Source organism: Pecten maximus, chromosome 8 (assembly GCF_902652985.1).
Source record: "Pecten maximus chromosome 8, xPecMax1.1, whole genome shotgun sequence".
In the NCBI taxonomy this organism is placed as follows: Eukaryota; Metazoa; Mollusca; class Bivalvia; order Pectinida; family Pectinidae; genus Pecten; species Pecten maximus.
The window spans coordinates 14,736,696-14,759,106 of NC_047022.1; the positions used below are offsets into that span (position 1 = coordinate 14,736,696).

Here is a 22,411-nt window from a genome sequence, read left to right on the forward strand (position 1 = left end):
TGTGGTATATTTTGTGTTTACGGTGTGGTATATTTTGTGTTGACGGTGTGGTATATTTTGTGTTTACGGTGTGGTATATTTTGTGTTTACGGTGTGGTATATTTTGTGTTTACGGTGTGGTATATTTTGTGTTGACGCTGTTGTATATTTTTGTGTTGACGCTGTTGTTTATTTTGTGTTGACGCAGTGGTATATTTAGTGCTGACGCTATGACCTCTTTTCCTTAGGTTTAAACGTTATGATATATATTACTATATTTTTGTTTATTAATTTGTTTTATCACTTTTACTGACACTTATAAATCATGTATGTCTATCTACATCGTTAGTAAATTAAATGTAACACCGTACTATGGTTTGTTGTGGTTCACATACCTACCGACCTGTAGACAGACTGGGTATGTCTTATATCGCGATATAGCAGGTTCCACACGGCGACGTGTTGACAGACATATACATGTACGCATGTTAAAGAATGTGATGAAATAGAGCAGTGCCATTTTGTCTTGGCGGAATTTGTTGATTTTAGACTAATATATGAATTTATAGATGAATACAAAACTGAAATATATCTATAATAATAAAATTGCTTTTCGTTAAAAGAACATACTTAGGTAAACAGTCCAGATATTCCGGAAAACGGTAAATATCTATTGTTTCATACACGATACCAGTATATTGACAATTACGACCGATTCCATGTTATATACAATTCACAGTATCACTGTAATGTAACTAAAAATTAATTGGCAAAATTCCCCCGACGTCAAAATACAAATTACATTTAATATGGTTAGTGGTAGGCCTTTGTTTTTGGTTAAATTGTTCTTTATAGTGGTTGTTTGTTTTTTTTGTTTTTTGTTTTGTTCTTTTGTTTTTGTTTTTTTGTTGTTGTTGTTTTTTTTCTGTTTTATAGTGTTTTTTATTTATTTTTTGTTTCGTTTTATTTTTGTTTTGTTTTGTTAAAACATTTTTTTATTATTCATGTATTCATATCTGAAGTATATGTCGCTTATAAAGGAGTACCGTCGTGTAATATATCCGACATGAGGTTTCTACCAAACGTACGTACATAAACTATAATATTTAATGACGCATTTACAAATGAAACAGCTTGAAGTCTTAGATAGTAAAATAAAATTCGTAATGAATCATTAGACATTGCTAATTCAGAATTGACTAATTATAATTTCAAGCAAACGTTTCTAAGACCCAAAATATGAAAGCCCAAATGAAACAAATAATAAGTTTGTATCCAAGCATATACACTAAGGATGGTGGCTGTGAGATACCTTGCCTTGCCTAACTCACACTGAACAACTAGTTTAACCGTGTACCAATAAAAACTGTCTCGAGGAACTACATGTGTTGGCAGTACCCTTCACGCTTTTCTGTAAGTAGGCAATTCAATAATTTCTGCAACTACACGGCTCTAACAGGCAATGGAATACAACGCCTTCACATACAACGAAGGTAGCTGAATAACAATTTACGTACAACGAGCAAGAGTCGAACAAGTTAGTCATTAATAAATAGTAAACATCATGAAGGGAAACAAATAATTTTAATTGGGAAATTTAGCTTGATAATAATTTGAAATGTGTGCTTATGCGAAAACTCATTCTACATTTACGTTTTGTGAACATAGCGCCTCTACAAACTCTTTGAGAACTGATTTCATGATGGATAAGTAAAGAGTTGTAAAATTGACATGAAACAGGGAACACGTTCAAACAATGAAGACCGTTTTCATATCTAAACATCAAAGACGCAAATTACTTCTGCTAAAGAGAATTTTTGTTGGGAAGGATAGACGTTACTCTGTTTCCCACTTCATACCTTTCCCACTTCATACCTTTCCAACCTCATACCTACCAGGGATTTCATAAGGAATCGATGTGCCTTAAAGCACAAGGTAATACAGAACTGAACAGAGAGGGTAGCATATACCACAATACTAACAAACAATTTGAAAGTTAAAAATATTTGCGCCCAGTTGCCCCCAATTTTCTGAAATTCGAATTACAGAATAAGCATTTAATTTGTGCTAAAATAAGAGCTGTTTACACGGATCATTTTAAAAAATTGTTGTAGTTAATTAAAATAGGTTATTGATAACAAAACGTATACAGAGTTCGAAGAATTTGTCTTTGATATCAATCCTAGTAGGTCATGTTTTCCGATGCAATGCAAGGAAAGAGAAAACTAGCAATGCCATGAAAAATCATCAATGTCAAGGACTGAATGGCAATGCTTCATCCTATATACGTATCATCGTTCAGGAGTTTATTAAATTGGGAGCTATTACTACACACCAAATACACCAAACCTAAGTCCCTCTGACTTTTCTGACTTATCTGACTTTTCCTTAGATGAAGAAAACACTCTCTCGCAAAAGGCATGAGTTGCCAAGAAGCTTATAGGGTGTCACAATGCTCCAGAATCGCACCAGTATACCAGAATGATACTTCCATCTAGATACCATTGATAGCTCTATTACGAAAGTGCTTATCTACCGAAGAGTGGGAGGATGGGGTTGCTGTTTGAGAGAACGTGATAGGAAAATTGCCTGATAAATGTAAATACATGCATATATATACAGAACATTTAAGAAATTGCATTCTTTTTATAATATCAATCTGGATTTCAAACTATGAATTAGCTATTTACAAAATATGCCACTTTGATTGACGTTGGAGACTTGGGCGGTTTTCTGTGACATAAACAATTCTTTGATAGAGCTTGTCATTGTCGACTTGTGCATAAAACCTTTACGATTTGTCAACACCGATGTTTGAATAAATGGATTCCAGACTATTTTACTGATAGCCAGTATAATATATCACACAAGTAATATATGATAAGAATAATAAGTGATGTATTCAGATTTTCTTGACATGCATCTTGCGGCAGATGGCTTAAAGGTCTCAGTCATTAAAACCTAGACTAACTTATCAGCTTGATGGTGAATATTTGTATTTATGATATCGTACCTGTTACTTATGTCATATTTGAAAGGTATTTTCTGTATATTTTACCTAACTCTTTGAGATTTCTTAGTGGTAAGCTCTGCTGGTAAACTTTGTGTTCTCGAGATTAACCATTATCCAATATGCTATGTTAAAATTTTTGTACATGTATATAAGACAACCAAAATGTTCTGAAGGAAACTACAGTATTCAATAAGGAAGAAGTGACCCCTTGGCGTGTATTGTATTGTATTGTATTGTATTGTATTGTTTACGACCTATCTACAATTTGAGTCATTAAGGCCGAACAGCACTAAAATAGAAGGTCGTTCGCAGAAAAAAAACTTGTAAAACTCCATTGTGTTTTCTTTAGATTCCTTCGGTTGTAATATAGATATCTCCCAGTTATAAACCGCGTATATTACATATACGGTATATAATGGGAGATACATGTTTCTCCCACAGTCCACCGATCTATCTCCTGTTTAAGACGTGAGATATTTCTCTGTTAACCCCTAGAGTATGACAGATTGCACGTGCTAACCTTCTGAACCGGAAGTACTCCTGGAATCACTTTTAGAGTCACGTCACTATGGTACCAACAATGTTATTTAATATTAAATATGCGTAAGAGACACACAGTCTCGGCAAGCCTTGGGTAGGACATTCATGAATACCCCCTCGGGTTGATATTTCTCTGCCACACCCTCAAGGCAGGGAAAGAGTATATTAATCTATATCACATACACCGTATATAATGGGAGAGATATATATATCACACAAACGGTCTATAATGGAAGATATCTATATCACACCAACGGTCTATAATGGGAGATATCTATATCACACCAACGGTCTATAATGGGGGATATTTATATCACACCAACGGTCTATAATGAGAGATATCTATATCACACCAACGGTCTATAATGGGAGATATCTATATCACACCAACGGTCTATAATGGGAGATATCTATATCACACCAACGGTCTATAATGGGAGATATATATATCACACCAACGGTCTATAATGGGAGATATCTATATCACACCAACGGTCTATAATGGGAGATATCTATATCACACCAACGGTCTATAATGGGGATATATATATCACACCAACGGTCTATAATGGGAGATATCTATATCACACCAACGGTCTATAATGGGAGATATCTATATCACACCAACGGTCTATAATGGGGGATATTTATATCACACCAACGGTCTATAATGGGAGATATCTATATCACACCAACGGTCTATAATGGGAGATATCTATATCACACCAACGGTCTATAATGGGAGATATTTATATAACATCAACGGTCTATAATGGAAGATATCTATACCACACAAACCGTATATAATGGGAGATATCTATATCACACCAACGGTCTATAATGGGAGATATCTATATCACACCAACGGTCTATAATGGGAGATATCTATATCACACCAACGGCCTATAATGGGAGATATCTATATCACACCTACGGTCTATAATGGGAGATATCTATATCACACCAACGGTCTATAATGGGAGATATCTATATCACACCAACGGTCTATAATGGGAGATATCTATATCACACCTACGGTCTATAATGGGAGATATCTATATCACACCAACGGTCTATAATGGGATTTACAAAAAATTGTATTTATATCACACCAACGGTCTATAATGGGAGATAACTATATCACACCAACGGTCTATAATGGGATATATCTTTATTGTATACTTAGTAATAAATACAGGTTTTTTTGCATATGCATTATGGCGCCAAATCTCCCGATCCGTAATCCTTACCCATGCATTATTGATTCAGTAATGCACCCCAAACCCTGTATTTGCCCTCTTCGCGGAACACCTCTAAATTGTGCGTCTCATCAAACTATTCGGGTCTCTCGGGTTTTGACGTAGGTGCTGTGTTGTCAGCGAAACCAAAACAAACAACATGGCGTCGAGTAGACGAAGGAATGAGGACATGGGAGAGAAGATTTTAAATTCGCTTGCAGCACGAATTGCAGAGCTAGAATATCTCGCCGAGAAGGAACACATGGTAACCGAGGAAATTGATAACTTAAACTTTACAATAGGAGAGGTCGTACAAGCCGATGTTAACCAATCGTTCCATGATGAAGCGGGACTGGCAGACGACATCACCTTTGGAAAGGAACTTATTTAGAAATCATTATAAATTTGACAGATATGAACTTCATAAAGACTTAAAAAACTTCAATATTATAAAGTGTTTATAATTCAATACATTAAAAATTTGAATCTGATTTTTCTTGTCAAGTTATAATTGTTGTTTTGATTAATGTTCTGTGATTTATTACTAAGAATACAATAAAATGAATAAAACATACCTTTTTCCATATCGGACCCAATATTGGCTCCGAGACCCCAATATTGGCCCTCGAGCCTTCGGCCTTCGGCCCTTGGGCCAATATTGGGGTATCGGGGCCAATATTGGGTCCGATATGGAAAAAGGTATGTATTATTCTCTATATATCACACCATCGGTCTATATTGGAGTATCTATATCACACCAACGGTCTATAATGGGAGATATCTATATCACACCAACGGTCTATAATGGGAGATATCTATATCACACCAACGGTCTATAATGGGAGTATCTATATCACACAAACGGTCTATAATGGGAGATATCTATATCACACCAACGGTCTATAATGGGAGATATCTATATCACACCAACGGTCTATAATGGGAGATATCTATATCAAACCACCGGTTTATAATGGGAGATATCTATATCACACCAACGGTCTATAATGGCAGATATAAGATATCTATATCAAACCAACAGTCTATAATGGGAGATATCTATATCACACCAACGGTCTATAATGGGAGTATCTATATCACACAAACGGTCTATAATGGGAGATATCTATATCACACCAACGGTCTATAATGGGAGATATCTATATCACACCAACGGTCTTAATGGGGATATATATATCACACCAACGGTCTATAGTGGGGATATCTATATCATACCAACGGTCTATAATGGGAGATATCTATATCATATCAACGGTCTATAATGGGAGATATATATATCACACCAACGGTCTTAATGGGGATATATATATCACACCAACAGTCTATAATGGGAGATATCTATATCACAGAAACGGTATATAATGGGAGATATATATATCACATACAGTGTACACGGTATATAATGGGAGATATATATATCACACCAACGGTCTTAATGGGGATATATATATCACACCAACAGTCTATAATGGGAGATATCTATATCACACCAACGGTCTATAACGGGATATATATATATATCACACCAACGGTCTTAATGGGAGATATATATATCACGCCAACAGTCTATAATGGGAGATATCTATATCACACCAACAGTCTATAATGGGAGATATCTATATCACGCCAACAGTCTATAATGGGAGATATCTATATCACACCAACAGTCTATAATGGGAGATATCTATATCACACCAACGGTCTATAATGGGAGATATCTATATCACACCAACAGTCTATAATGGGAGATATCTATATCACACCAACGGTCTATAATGGGGATATCTATATCACATCAACGGTCTATAATGGGAATATATATATCACACCAACGGTCTATAATGGGAGATATCTATATCACACCGACGGTCTATAATGGGAGATATCTATATCACACCAACGGTCTATAATGGGAGATATCTATATCACACCAACAGTCTATAATGGGAGATATCTATATCACACCAACGGTCTATAATGGGAGATATCTATATCACCCCAACAGTCTATAATGGGAGATATCTATATCACACCAACGGTCTATAATGGGGATATCTATATCACATCAACGGTCTATAATGGGGATATATATATCACACCAACGGTCTATAATGGGAGATATCTATATCACACCGACGGTCTATAATGGGAGATATCTATATCACACCAACGGTCTATAATGGGGATATCTATATCACATACACTGCACACGGTATATAATGCCTCCTGTTTTAGTGCAATTGTTGAAATTAGTAACGTGTGTCGACTTAGTTTTGTTTTATTATAAGTACATAGCATATTAATACTGTTAATAATGAATTTGGTTCCTGCCATCATGCGAGTCACTATCATTGTGAGATGTATACATTATGATGTAACATTAAAATTTTGCCTGAATGCAATAAAATTTGCTGCATCTACCTCGATTTTCTCTTCGAGGACATGAATTAATTAAAGAATGTCATGAAAAACACTACGGACGTACTCAATATTGATTGGATATCTTAGTAATCAGTCGTATTTCCGTTGATTTTCGTTGATTTTCAAATAACCTTCTTTTAATGTACTGGGTTATTTTTTACAAGTAGCATGTCATGCACTAAGTAGTGATAGTAAGTATCTTGGTTATGAGCTCTCAATATACATGTATCTTAAACAAATCACAATCTCCTTAAAAAAGTTACATTGAATAGCACTCCACTTCCCTAGCTACGTTTTTATTAGATCTTATACTTGCCCTGTTTTTGATCATTAAATATTTCTTAATCACATACATACATGTACATGTACGCTTTTGTTTGGGGGCACAGGTTCTCATTTCACAGTGGTTGGGCTGTTGATAGAAAAGACGTATTATTTCGATTAGTACGTTTGGTTTAATTCATCAGTCACCATGGAGATTACATTGGTGATAATGAAATACAAATGGTTTCTTATTAAAATTGATTAACATGGAGAAATAATTGTTGTTAGTGAAGAATTAACATTTGTCCAATAGTTATCTGTTTATTTTGTCTAGTGATCATTATATAGGGTATACGACATGTACAGGGCTCAGTGATTAAATGGGTGGTTTTGTTAAATATAGCAAATATAAATGCAGTTCGCATATATATATATATATATATCAATCTGTAGCATTCTAAAGTAATGGTTACAGGGTGAAAGGTCAAACAGAGTAACACAAAAGCCAATAATTTTTATTATTTATAAGACCTTATGTGATATTATTTTTGGATTTTAACATTTAAAATCTTTTGATTTTCTTCCCAAATACGATGTAACGAACCATTAGATTGGTTCACAAATTTACATATTTCCACATATCAAGTAGGATTTAATGACGACATTCTTACTGATCACCATTATATCATCTAAGCTAATTAATGATGTCAGTTTTCCATAGAAGTATGACCGGTGGGATTGAGTGTAGATTTTCACATTTTAAGATCAGATTTCTTTTTTTTTTTTCTTTTAAAAATGTGGATAATTTCTTTTATTGCATTTTGGCCAGTGAAATATAGAAATTTATGAAACTAATAAAACATATATTTTCACTGCAGCGATGAGCAGTGAAAATATAAGATTTTGCAGTGAAAATGTAAGTTTTACAGTGAAAATAAAAGTTTTCCGTTTTTGACCAATCACAGCGAACCTTTGTCATTACCACATAGAAACTTGCCGATTTTTCCAATCGAAGCGAAGATACTGTAGATACATTGATTATTTTGCTGTATTTCTGAAATATTCAGACCAGTTTTTGACAAAACAGTCACTTGACGTTACTGTAGCTTTGCATACACAGATAACATCAGGAAACGCTTAAAATGCGTTGATCAGTCCTTTCAAAATGGCGCCGCCAAGTTGACGTGGAGTAACGTCACAAAGAGATGACGTCCTGAATTCCCGCTCTTTTTGACACTATTTTTAATTTAGTTTTGAAGTATATACAATGCAATAAAAAGAAAATAGAATTATTTCCCGTATGATTTCTCTCGTATGACAGAATATTTCGATATTTTTCACTCGTGCTTCGCACTCGTGAAAATATCGATATTCTGTCATACTCGTGAAATATATGTTACATTTAAATTAAACGGGAAACCATTCAATATCCTCTATACATGTCACTGGTAAAAGGTAAAACCTGAACAAATAGAAGACATTGAATGGTTTCCTGTCGAATGTTATATATATTTCACGATTATCTATAGCATATATTCGTATTTTCTCTTGTGCTTTGTACAGAAAAAATCCATATCCTGTCATACTTGAGAAAAAAAAGAGGAAAGGCGCGGGGATGAGTAATTTACATCTAATTTTGACGTCGTACTATAACGACGTTAATCTTGATAAAAAGACAACGTTATTTTGAATGGTTTACTGAAGCAATATCAGCGGTTATTGTGTTTAATGACTTATTCTACTTTCTCTCTGAAACGTCGCTGACTTTAATGTCGTAAAAGAAAGAACATCCTGACTTGTTAGAACATACCATTTCATCTCAATAGGTGATATACGGCTGTTATAGGTCACAATGATTACATGTTAATATTATACGTCATAATGATTATATGTTAATATTATACGTCACGATGATTATATGTTAATATTATACGTCACAATGATTATATGTTAATATTATACGTCACAATGGTTACATGTTAATATTATACGTCACAATGGTTACATGTTAATATTATACGTCACAATGATTAAATGTTAATATTATACGTCACAATGATTAAATGTTAATATTATACGTCACGATGATTATATGTTAATATTATACGTCACAATGATTATATGTTAATATTATACGTCACAATGGTTACATGTTAATATTATACGTCACAATGATTATATGTTAATATTATACGTCACAATGGTTACATGTTAATATTATACGTCACAATGATTAAATGTTAATATTATACGTACTACGTCACAATGATTACATGTTAATATTATACGTCACAATGATTACATGTTAATTAAACTGATTATATATTATGTTCCATTACCAAAACAAAAGTATTTTATTTTCGTACAAAATTGATCAGAAACTTTAGTGGACCTGTCAACAGTCTGGTTGCTGCACAGAGTAGTGGGTGTATAGTAAGTTTTTTTGTTGGCTCCCATTCAAGTATGACAAGCTAACTAATTTTGTCTCATTTCCAAGGTAATATAGCATACATGTAGCTGTCCTGTCAATTATAACACGTTTATTATAAATGTTACATAGTTTTGTAGATTATCACGAAGTTCACGATAACTTCAAGTATTAGATTGCGTGTCTGTACTGTTGTAGTAAGGTGTAATGTGACACTCCCTTTTGATTATCGGATAGGTTGATAGATTGTTAGACTTGATGTTGAATACGAGCAGTTTAAATTTGCTACAATGACTTTGTTTGTTTGTTTGTTTGTTTTTGTTTTCTTGTTTGTTTAAATATTTTGTTCTTATTAGTACTAAAAAGTGTCAACACCTACCTCCGCCATTTTTATAACAGATATATGGGAAACGCCAAACATTTCCAAGATCCACAGCAAATCCGATCACGGACAACAGGAAGTCGATCTTTTTTCCCCACGTTTCTCTTTCCACTTCCTCTTTCTTTTCGGCTACCACCATGGTTCCATCCAGTATCGGAGTACTAGGTCCTAGGGGTAATTTTTCCTGTTTCTCCATTTTTGAAGATAAATAATCACTTTGGATCGTAATTAGGAGAATAGTATCAATCCAGGAATAAAATAACGATATACCACACTGTGTTGTCAGGTGCCGTTACTAGGGAAACAACACCAGCAGAACGGTTTGTGTCACTTTATGAGCTCACACAAATCACAGAGCTCTATATGAAGTACCAGTCATAATGTGTTAATAAACAGATGAAGGAATGATACTACGTCCCTGCAGTAACGCATTGATCAGAATGCATGCTTACGACAAAAAAGTCGTAATTGTAAACCTTTTTCGATCTAAATGATGTATTAATTTCAAAGAAAAATTAACACAATTTTTAGGGGTTTGGCAGATATCACATACGGACTGTGCTACAGGAAGGCGGGGAGGGCGCGCTATCAGCCACCGACAACTGGTATAGCTGCCGTCACTACTGCATCATAAACGCCGCGCGTGCACCGGACAGAGCAACATGCAGAGTGACATCAGAAATCATGGCATTCAAATCAGGCGGGTAAGGATGTGACGGACCCAAGCACACTAGAAGCGCCCCCTCTACACTGATTGCTGGGAGGTAGCGGTGATGTTTTATGTATAAGTTATTTGAACTGTAGAAGAGAGGGATAACTGTCCTTAATTAAGATGTAACTTGGGGCCCCGCTGTGATCTTCCCGTTACTATCTCACTCAGACGGATATTTGTAATGACATATTTTATGTATTGCATACATTTTGATTGCCTTATTAGAATAGCAACAAGCCCCTGCATCGATCGTATTCACGATTTTCGTATTTCTCTTCAAGACGGACTTAAGTCACAAAATGCTCAGAAAATGCTGCCTATGAATAAAACCGACCAAAATATCTAAATGTGTGTCAGAAGTGCCGTACGGGGCATTTTCTGTCTGCAAGGTCTCGACCATTCTATAGTAATTTACAACTTTCAATTGTCCAATGCATGTCTGGAGTAGCCGTAGGCATAATGATAAATAGGAAAGCGACAGTATTAGTAGCCCGTCGTAACAGGTCCTAACGACACTAGACGAGCGCGGCTGACACTAGAAGTGCAATAACCTATTTCTCAAATTCTGTTGGAAATCCTTATAGTGATGCTATGTTCCAAAAGTGTGGATAACCACAGAGGGAAAGCCAGGACGAATCCAGATTGGACTATACATATATTAACATATAAAAAAGGGAGTCGCCCTTTCTTAAAAGAAAAAAAAAAGATTCTGAAACATTTCACACGAATTACCACTTAACGCGAGATGTAAGGTGACGTCAAACATTGTTGATTAAAAAATTAACAAGAGGAGATTGCAAGTAATTAGCCTTTTATTGTAAGAGTATCTATCACTGAAATATTGCAAATCAATAAACAGATGAATTGAATGTATAGATATCAGGAAAAAATCGACTTTACTCACTGTCCGGTTAAAAATTAAAAAAAAAAAAAAAAAGGAAGAAAAGAAAAAAGATCAACAAACAACGATGTTCTGGTTTGAGCATTAGCGCCTTCAGCATTTACATTTTCAGATACTTAGCTATACATGTAATTGCATAGATACAATAATACTGCTTAATGACAAACATATATACATCCGTTTATTCTTTTAATTTTCTTTTAAAGCATAAAAAGCGTAATGAATAAAATAATCAATACTTTACCCTTTAAACATTCCCCATTATGCAAGAGTAAGGCAAAGATACCTACAGATGAACCAAACGATTATTACAAACTAGACAATAGTTTAATTATTTACACATACTTATCAAGACGATAAATGTTTCTCATGAGTTGTCCGTGATTTTTTTTCAAACGCTGCTGCCGAAACCATTCTGTCCTTATAAATACTAAAGAATCTACACTATAATGAAACGACCAGGAGATTACACAATAACAGTCATGTAATTAACACATATTTGTGTGATAAATGCCGACATTGTTATGTCACAAAATGTTCATTGTATATCTGTATGTTTTGACGCTTTTGTATATTTTTATCTGTATGTATTGACGCTGTGGTATAGTTTTATTGTCTGTATTGACGCTGTGGCGCTGTGGTATAGTTTTATTGTCTGTATTGACGCTGTGGTATAGTTTTATTGTCTGTATTGACGCTGTGGTATAGTTTTATTGTCTGTATGGACGCTGTGGTATAGTTTTATTGTATGTATTGACGCTGTGGTATAGTTTTATTGTCTGTATTGACGCTGTGGTATAGTTTTATTGTCTGTATTGACGCTGTGGTATAGTTTTATCTGTATGTATTGACGCTGTGGTATAGTTTTATTGTCTGTATTGACGCTGTGGTATAGTTTATTGTCTGTATTGACGCTGTGGTATAGTTTTATTGTCTGTATTGACGCTGTGGTATAGTTTTATTGTCTGTATTGACGCTGTGGTATAGTTTTATTGTCTGTATTGACGCTGTGGTATAGTTTTATTGTCTGTATTGACGCTGTGGTATAGTTACAATGTATATTGTCTGTATTGACGCTGTGGTATAGTTTTATTGTCTGTATTGACGCTGTGGTATAGTTTTATCTGTCTGTATTGACGCTGTGGTATAGTTTTATTGTTTGTATTGACGCTGTGGTATAGTTTTATTGTCTGTATTGAAGCTGTGGTATAGTTTTATTGTCTGTATTGACGCTGTGGTATAGTTTTATCTGTATGTATTGACGCTGTGATATAGTTTTATTGTCTGTATTGACGCTGTGGTATAGTTATATTGTCTGTATTGACGCTATGGTATAGTTTTATTGTCTGTATTGACGCTGTGGTATAGTTTTATTGTCTGTATTGACGCTGTGGTATAGTTTTATTGTCTGTATTAACCTGTGGTATAGTTTTATCTGTATGTATTGACACTGTGGTATATGTTTATCTGTATGTATTGACGCTGTGGTATAGTTGTATCTGTCTGTATATATATATTGACGCTGTGGTATAGTTGTATCTGTCTGTATTGACGCTGTGGTATAGTTTTATTGTCTGTATTGACGCTGTGGTATAGTTTTATCTGTATGTATTGACGCTGTGGTATAGTTTTATCTGTATGTATTGACACTGTGGTATAGGTTTATCTGTATGTATTGACACTGTGGTATAGGTTTATCTGTATGTATTGACACTGTGGTATAGGTTTATCTGTATGTATTGACACTGTGGTATAGGTTTATCTGTATGTATTGACGCTGTGATATAGTTTTATCTGTATGTATTGACACTGTGATATAGTTTTATTGTCTGTATTTACGCTGTGGTATAGTTTTATCTGTATGTATTGACGCTGTGGTATAGTTTTATTGTCTGTATTGACGGTGTGGTATAGTTTTATCTGTCTGTATTGACGGTGTGGTATAGTTGTATTGTCTGTATTGACGCTATGGTATAGTTTTATTGTCTGTATTGACGCTATGGTATAGTTTTATCTGTCTGTATTGATGCTGTGGTATAGTTTTATCTGTATGTATTGACGCTCTGGTATAGTTTTATTGTCTGTATTGATGCTGTGGTATAGTTTTATCTGTCTGTATTGACGCTGTGGTATAGTTTTATTGTCTGTATTGACGCTGTGGTATAGTTTTATTGTCTGTATTGACGCTGTGGTATAATTTTATTGTCTGTATTGACGCTGTGGTATAGTTTTATTGTCTGTATTGACGCTGTGATATAGTTTTATCTGTATGTATTGACACTGTGGTATAGGTTTATCTGTATGTATTGACACTGTGGTATAGGTTTATCTGTATGTATTGACACTGTGATATAGGTTTATCTGTATGTATTGACGCTGTGGTATAGTTGTATCTGTCTGTATATATATATTGACGCTGTGGTATAGTTTTATCTGTCTGTATTGACGCTGTGGTATAGTTTTATATGTATGTATGGACGCTGTGGTATAGTTTTATTGTCTATATTGACGCTGTAGTATAGTTTTATCTGTCTGTATTGACGCTGTGGTATAGTTTTATTGTTTGTATTGACGCTGTGGTATAGTTTTATTGTCGGTATTGACGCTGTGGTATAGTTTTATTGTCGGTATTGACGCTGTGGTATAGTTTTATTGTCTGTATTGACGCTGTGGTATAGTTTTATCTGTATGTATTGACGATGTGGTATAGTTTTATCTGTATGTATTGACGCTGTGGTATAGTTTTATTGTCTGTATTGACGCCGTGGTATATAGAGAATACATGCATGGTCAGTGTCTTAAAATATAAGCTGTATTTTGGCGAGGGTTAAGAAAGACAAAAGTGGCGAGCCTCGGCGAGCCACTTTTGTCTTTCTGTCCCGAGCCAAAAATACAGCGTATATTTTAAGACACTGACCATGTATTCTATTTATCCTGCAACAGTCATAAAATAATCATCAAAAATAATCATTTTGAAGTGAAACGGTGTCAAAAAGACAGAAATATGTTCGCCCTTCAAACGTAGTTTCACTTTGAAGTAGGTCAGTTGAACTGACGCACGTGCTAAGATTCCAAAATACAGCTGTTTTCCGTCACTGCCGTATACAGGCAAAATATATACGGTGGGTGTATTTCGACAATGCGGTGGCAGTTGCAGGATCAAGTTTTATCTGTCTGTATTGACGCTGTTGTATAGTTTTATCTGTATGTATTGACGCTGTGGTATAGTTTTATTGTCTGTATTGACGCTGTGGTATAGTTTTATCTGTATGTATTGACGCTGTGGTATAGTTTTATCTGTCTGTATTGACGCTGTGGTATAGTTTTATTGTCTGTATTGACGCTGTGGTATAGTTTTATCTGTATGTATTGACGCTGTGGTATAGTTTTATCTGTATGTATTAACGCTGTGGTATAGGTTTATCTGTATGTATTGACGCTGTGGTATAGTTTTATCTGTATGTATTGACACTGTGATATAGTTTTATTGTCTGTATTTACGCTGTGGTATAGTTTTATCTGTATGTATTGACGCTGTGGTATAGTTTTATTGTCTGTATTGACGCTGTGGTATAGTTTTATCTGTCTGTATTGACGGTGTGGTATAGTTTTATTGTCTGTATTGACGCTATGGTATAGTTTTATTGTCTGTATTGACGCTGTGGTATAGTTTTATCTGTCTGTATTGATGCTGTGGTATAGTTTTATCTGTATGTATTGACGCTGTGGTATAGTTTTATTGTCTGTATTGATGCTGTGGTATAGTTTTATCTGTTTGTATTGACGCTGTGGTATAGTTTTATTGTCTGTATTGACGCTGTGGTATAGTTTTATTGTCTGTATTGACGCTGTGGTATAATTTTATTGTCTGTATTGACGCTGTGGTATAGTTTTATTGTCTGTATTGACGCTGTGGTATAGTTTTATTGGCTGTATTGACGCTGTGATATAGTTTTATCTGTATGTATTGACACTGTGGTATAGGTTTATCTGTATGTATTGACACTGTGGTATAGGTTTATCTGTATGTATTGACGCTGTGATATAGTTTTATCTGTATGTATTGACACTGTGGTATAGGTTTATCTGTATGTATTGACACTGTGGTAAAGGTTTATCTGTATGTATTGACACTGTGATATAGTTTTATCTGTATGTATTGACGCTGTGGTATAGTTTTATCTGTATGTATTGACACTGTGGTAAAGGTTTATCTGTATGTATTGACGCTGTGGTATAGTTGTATCTGTCTGTATATATATATATTGACGCTGTGGTATAGTTTTATCTGTCTGTATTGACGCTGTGGTATAGTTTTATATGTATGTATGGACGCTGTGGTATAGTTTTATTGTCTGTATTGACGCTGTAGTATAGTTTTATCTGTCTGTATTGACGCTGTGGTATAGTTTTATTGTTTGTATTGACGCTGTGGTATAGTTTTATTGTCTGTATTGACGCTGTGGTATAGTTTTATTGTCGGTATTGACGCTGTGGTATAGTTTTATCTGTATGTATTGACGCTGTGGTATAGTTTTATTGTCTGTATTGACGCTGTGGTATAGTTTTATCTGTATGTATTGACGATGTGGTATAGTTTTATCTGTATGTATTGACGCTGTGGTATAGTTTTATTGTCTGTATTGACGCCGTGGTATATAGAGAATACATGCATGGTCAGTGTCTTAAAATATAAGCTGTATTTTGGCGAGGGTAAAGAAAGACAAAAGTGGCGAGCCTCGGCGAGCCACTTTTGTCTTTCTGTCCCGAGCCAAAAATACAGCGTATATTTTAAGACACTGACCATGTATTCTATTTATCCTGCAACAGTCATAAAATAATCATCAAAAATAATCATTTTGAAGTGAAACGGTGTCAAAAATGACAGAAATATGTTCGCCCTTCAAACGTAGTTTCACTTTGAAGTAGGTCAGTTGAACTGACGCACGTGCTAAGATTCCAAAATACAGCTGTTTTCCGTCACTGCCGTATACAGCAAAATATATACGGTGGGTGTATTTCGACAATGCGGTGGCAGTTGCAGGATAAAGTTTTATCTGTCTGTATTGACGCTGTTGTATAGTTTTATCTGTATGTATTGACGCTGTGGTATAGTTTTATTGTCTGTATTGACGCTGTGGTATAGTTTTATCTGTATGTATTGACGCTGTGGTATAGTTGTATCTGTCTGTATTGACGCTGTGGTATAGTTTTATTGTCTGTATTGACGCTGTGGTATAGTTTAATTGTCTGTATTGACGCTGTGGTATAGTTTTATCTGTATGCATTGACGCTGTGGTATAGTTTTATTGTCTGTATTGACGCTGTGGTATAGTTTTATTGTCTGTATTGACGCCGTGGTATAGTTTTATCTGTATGTATTGACGCTGTGGTATAGTTGTATCTGTCTGTATATATATATTGACGCTGTGGTATAGTTTTATTGTCTGTATTGACGCTGTGGTATAGTTTTATCTGTATGTATGGACGCTGTGGTATAGTTTTATTGTCTGTATTGACGCTGTGGTATAGTTTTATTGTCTGTATTGACGCTGTGATATAGTTTTATCTGTATGTATTGATGCTTTGGTGAAGTTTTATCTGTCTGTATTGAACCTGTGGTATAGTTTTATCTGAATGTATTGACGCTGTGGTATAGTTTTCTCTGTATATATTTACGCTTTGATACCATTTTTCATCTGTTCCCTATTAGCGCCTTTTAACGCGTTAGATTTATCCAAAAATATAGCAAGGCCATCAATTGTGTGTTCTTACCGACCTCCATCGTGAATGTCCTAATCGCAATAACGCGGTGTTTACACTGATGCCAATTTCAGATACCCGAACTAATTGTCAGCCCAATATTGTTTTGTGTCAGAATTTATTGCACCGTACATAAAATGTGGAAAACACAATGGACGTGATAGTAAGGTCATTCAAGGACACCACAACAACATTCAATATGGTAATCAGACCAGTTACTGGTCAGCGGTCAGCTCCGGACACGATACGAATCAGGTATTATCTTCCCATACAAGTGATAACGGGTGTGCGCGGGGTGATGATTCGTAATTCAAGTGTTAAATCCGAAAGATCAGGAACTCACGTGCTGCCCTAGGGTCATGTAGAGAAACAATGATTTGTGGAGATTTACCATGAATGTTTGACAACGAGCATACTATTTATTGCCGTTGCTTTTCAAAATGACTAAGGTTATATTATACTATCAAATCTCGATTAGATCGGTTTGAATAGTGTGTAGTGATTGAGCGTTTGTTAGGATAACTCGCGTTAAATAAAACACGTATAACATGTACATTGTATGTTCACGAGGAAATCAAATACGTAAAATGTAACCAATGATATTTTCTGATCTAATATTTACATATGCCGTTGTAAACAAATTCATCAAGTCGATCTTATGTAAATATATTTACATTCTGTGTTGCATTTGCCTGTATGTCGTTAGTATTAATAGTAAACCAAATTGTATTCATGAGACTGTATACTACAATTTACAGTGATTCGGTCAGAGTAGGAATACAGCCCAAGGTGTTGCTGGTCAAAACAATGGCCGCCAGTTACTTTTGACCAGGAGATTTCGAATGCTAGCATTTATAATCCACAACAAAAAAATTAATGGAACTTCACAAGTTATGAGAGTAATATTTTATAATTAAAACAAAGTGTAGTCAACTCAAAACAACTATAAGCGCCGTTCTTGATCTAGGAATTATCAAATTGTTAATGTCGTCACACTCACAGGGGCTCGTTTCCGAATTTGCAGAAATGTAGGACACGACGACATAAAAAATCCAGTATTTATAGAAAAAAAAAAAATCTTGTAAAAATTCGGGAGTTTCGACATTGTTTCCGGTTGTGTATGTATATTGGATTTTAGTTTTGTGGTTATTCACTGATGTCAAAGGCCTACCTTGCAAAATCGCGCCCCTGTAAAGTTGAAAATCGTCTGTTAATATGTGACCGGTTAGACTCATTGACTGGGATCTGTTTCGAACGAAATATCCTTGAAATCGTTTTCACCTACTGTCAATGCGACTTTCATTAAGAATTTAAGAACTGATATTCTTCTGAAAATAACGTGAATCCAGTCGATAGAAACTTAGTGTTTCCGAGGAATCGAGTCTGTCCTGTGCAATACCCGTTCAAAGCCGCATCACTTCAAAATAGTAACCGTATAGCATTGCGCCGAAAAACGGCTTTGGATTTTAAACAATAAGAAATTCTGCAATTTTGAATAATTTGTCGATATCTTCAAACGTATATGAAATAGAAAATAAAGCCAAATTTGTGCAAAACCATTCAATGTGTTTGCTTATAATAACGACACGAGGGACTATATGATTCCTTCTGGAAATTTCGGCTGTTCCGGTATTTGAACTTGATGACGTCAGTGGTAGTGTAAGCGGCAAATTTAAACGCGTCATAACATACAGTAAATAAAAAAATCTTTATGAATGTAAATATAAGCATTGAACTGTTACCAAATGGTAGTATACAGTCGATATGAATACAATTTGGGTGACAGATGAATATTTCATGTCGCCCTAACCCTATTTATCTGTCACCCAAATTGTATTCATATCGACTGTATACTACCATTTAGTAACAGTTCAATGCTTAAGTATACTGTAAAGAGGGATGTTATATTATAATTGCGCTGTCTCTAAAACTGATTGGCAAATGTATAAAGTAGGGTTGCTAGAACTTAACGCGCCAAAAACTAGTACAGTGTATGTTATGTGTCCCTTTCTGTGTTTAACAATACTGCATTTGTTGCTTACCTCGATCTTTATTTACGTCATCGGCCTACTTCGGCCGTCTACTTTATTGACTATGTATGACCAAGTAATTATTGTAGAAGTGAACTCATCTTGGTTACATGTGATGCGCACGCGTAGAGAAACAAGAAGTTGCGATGAGCATATCTAGTAATTTTTTGCTAAACCACTTATTTGCTATGGCTGACAGCAGCGAGACTTATTTTCCACGTGTGTTACCATGTGGAAGCACGGAAGTAATTGGTTTTTATTTATACGCATATGTCATCACATTAGAGGGAAGAGCCTGGCTATAGTAAATACTTGCCTCTCGAAGTAGGCCATTGACAATGACTTCAATTCAGTTACTGTGATTTTCCCCGTTTCTTGATAGTAATATTTATGCCTACCCAAACTACGGATTACGGTTAATGACATATCAATAAAAAAAATGAGGTCATTTCAGTTTAACTATACCATGTGGAAGCACGGCAGTAATTGGTTGATATTTATACGCATCTGTCATCACATTAGACGAAAGAGCCTGGCTACAGTAAATAGTTGATGCTCGAAGTAGGCCATTGACAATGACTTCAATACCGTTACTGTGATTTTCCCCGTTTCTTTATAGTAATATTCGTGCCTACCCAAACTACGGATTATTGTTTAATGTCTTATCAATAAAAGTAAGGTAATTTTAGTTTAACTACTTCTTGCATGGGGTAACTAAAGGGCAACTATAAGATCAGTGGCGTAGGAAGCAGGGGGGCAGGGGGGGGGGCAATTGCCCCCCCCCCCCCCCCCCACTTTTTACAGGGGGGGGGGGGTGGGGGGGGGGGGGGGGGGGGGGTAGGGGGGGGCGGGGGCAAACGTATCTTTTTGCCCCCCCACTTTTTGACATCCAAAATCTAGAAAAAGGGAAAAAACACGAATTTATTTATTCATTTCGATAAATATCTGTATATTTTCGAACCGATAATGTTTTCTTGAAGGCAACGATAAAAACTTTATCTTGTACATCCGGAACATTCCGACTTTTATACTAGTATATCAATCCTCAGACCTGTGTGTCGGTCGTCTGCAATAGCCTGGTAAGTCAATATTTGTATCTTAATACGAAATTTTGCTTAACTTCATCACATAGATTCAATAAGTTGATGATAATTTGTGAAGTTCATTGAGTTTATAATGAGAACAAGACAGAAACACAACATGAATAAGATTGCGCGGTTTTAACGTAAATAGAGTGATACTAATTACCGACAGGTACGAGGAAATACAAAAATTTCGTCTCGCGCCTACGGCGCTCGCTTTATCACTAAATTACTGCCCCCCCCTTTCGATTGCAGATCCGCTGGGCGGCCCCCAGACCTCTCGCAGAAAGGGGGGGGGGGGGGGGGGGGGAAATCGGTTCGCGCCTACGGCGCTCGCATGATCACTTAATATCTGGACCCCCCTTTCGAAAACTCCTGGACCCACGCCTGATCCCGAATTATTGGAAATGTGCTATATTCATTTTCCGCGGAGGGCTTACACCCCATTGAACCCGCTATCAGGGCGCTGCCATGGACCCGCTGGGCGGCCCCTCAGACCCCTCGTAAAAAAAAAAAAAAAAAGGCAAAAAAAATCGTCTCGCGCCTACGGCGCTCGCATTATTACTAAATTGCTGGACCCCTTGCCCTTTCGAAAATCCTGGCCGGGCCTGGTGATTCATGTTTTGCCATAAATAATATATCCTGAATCGCGTAAATAACTTATTTTATACTACATAAATTATCAAAATTATCATGGGATGTTGAAATGACAATTATTGGCTAATTTTGCGGAGATGGCATACGATTTGTTTAGTGCGTAAAATTTAAGGTTAAAAAATGTTTGCCCCCCCACTTTTTGACGACTTCCTACGCCACTGAAGATGACATTTATCTGGAATTTGATGTTGAAGGTACATAGGCATGACAGCTCTCCTGGCCACATACTGGCACTGGGCAGTCCAGTTAGGGTGTCTTTTCCGTAACAACCAATGGCCTCCAACAAACAAACGTGAGGCAGTGTCAAGATTCAGATTCAGATTATTTTATTTGTTTGTGTTTTTCAACACATCAGAGAGAAGATATTACAAAACAATACAATGTAATATAGACACAATACAATGTAATATAGACACAATACAATGTAATATAGACACAATACAATGTAATATAGACACAATACAATGTAATATAGACACAATACAATGTAATATAGACACAATACAATGTAATATAGTATGACACAATACAATGTAATATAGACACAATACAATGTAATATAGACACAATACAATGTAATATAGACACAATACAATGTAATATAGACACAATACAATGTAATATAGACACAATACAATGTAATGTAGCATGACACAATACATAATTACAATTAACATACACATATATGTAAACGTACACTTTAGTAAGGAGGCGTCAGAAAGACCAATGAATGTAGAGAGAAGTAATAGGTATTACAGTATATACATACATGTATATCGCAATTTATTGATATTGAGTTATATAATTATCTGTTCCTAATATTACGATATCCATGATATATGTGTTTAGAAAAAGGTTTAGAAAAAGGTTTCGAGTGTTCATGATGATTCAGACCAGGGGACGTTTACTGCCTGTCTATTGACTGATTGGAATATTGACGTTTTAGATTTAGTGTATTTTGGTAGTTTTATTGTGATTAT

The 22,411-nt window shown here is 35.4% G+C and overlaps 1 protein-coding gene across 1 annotated transcript in view; it reads right to left on the reverse strand.

The window, feature by feature from the left end:
- The window catches only part of LOC117333180 (sodium-dependent serotonin transporter-like), a 36,633-nt gene extending 25,612 nt beyond the window's left edge, over positions 1 to 11,021 (reverse strand). Inside the window, exon 1 of the mRNA XM_033892339.1 lies at positions 10,284 to 11,021. Within this exon, the coding sequence (XP_033748230.1) occupies positions 10,284 to 10,482 (199 nt within the window). The 5' untranslated portion in view covers positions 10,483 to 11,021. The remainder of the gene's footprint in view (positions 1 to 10,283) is intronic.
- Positions 11,022 to 22,411: the final 11,390 nt, after the last annotated feature.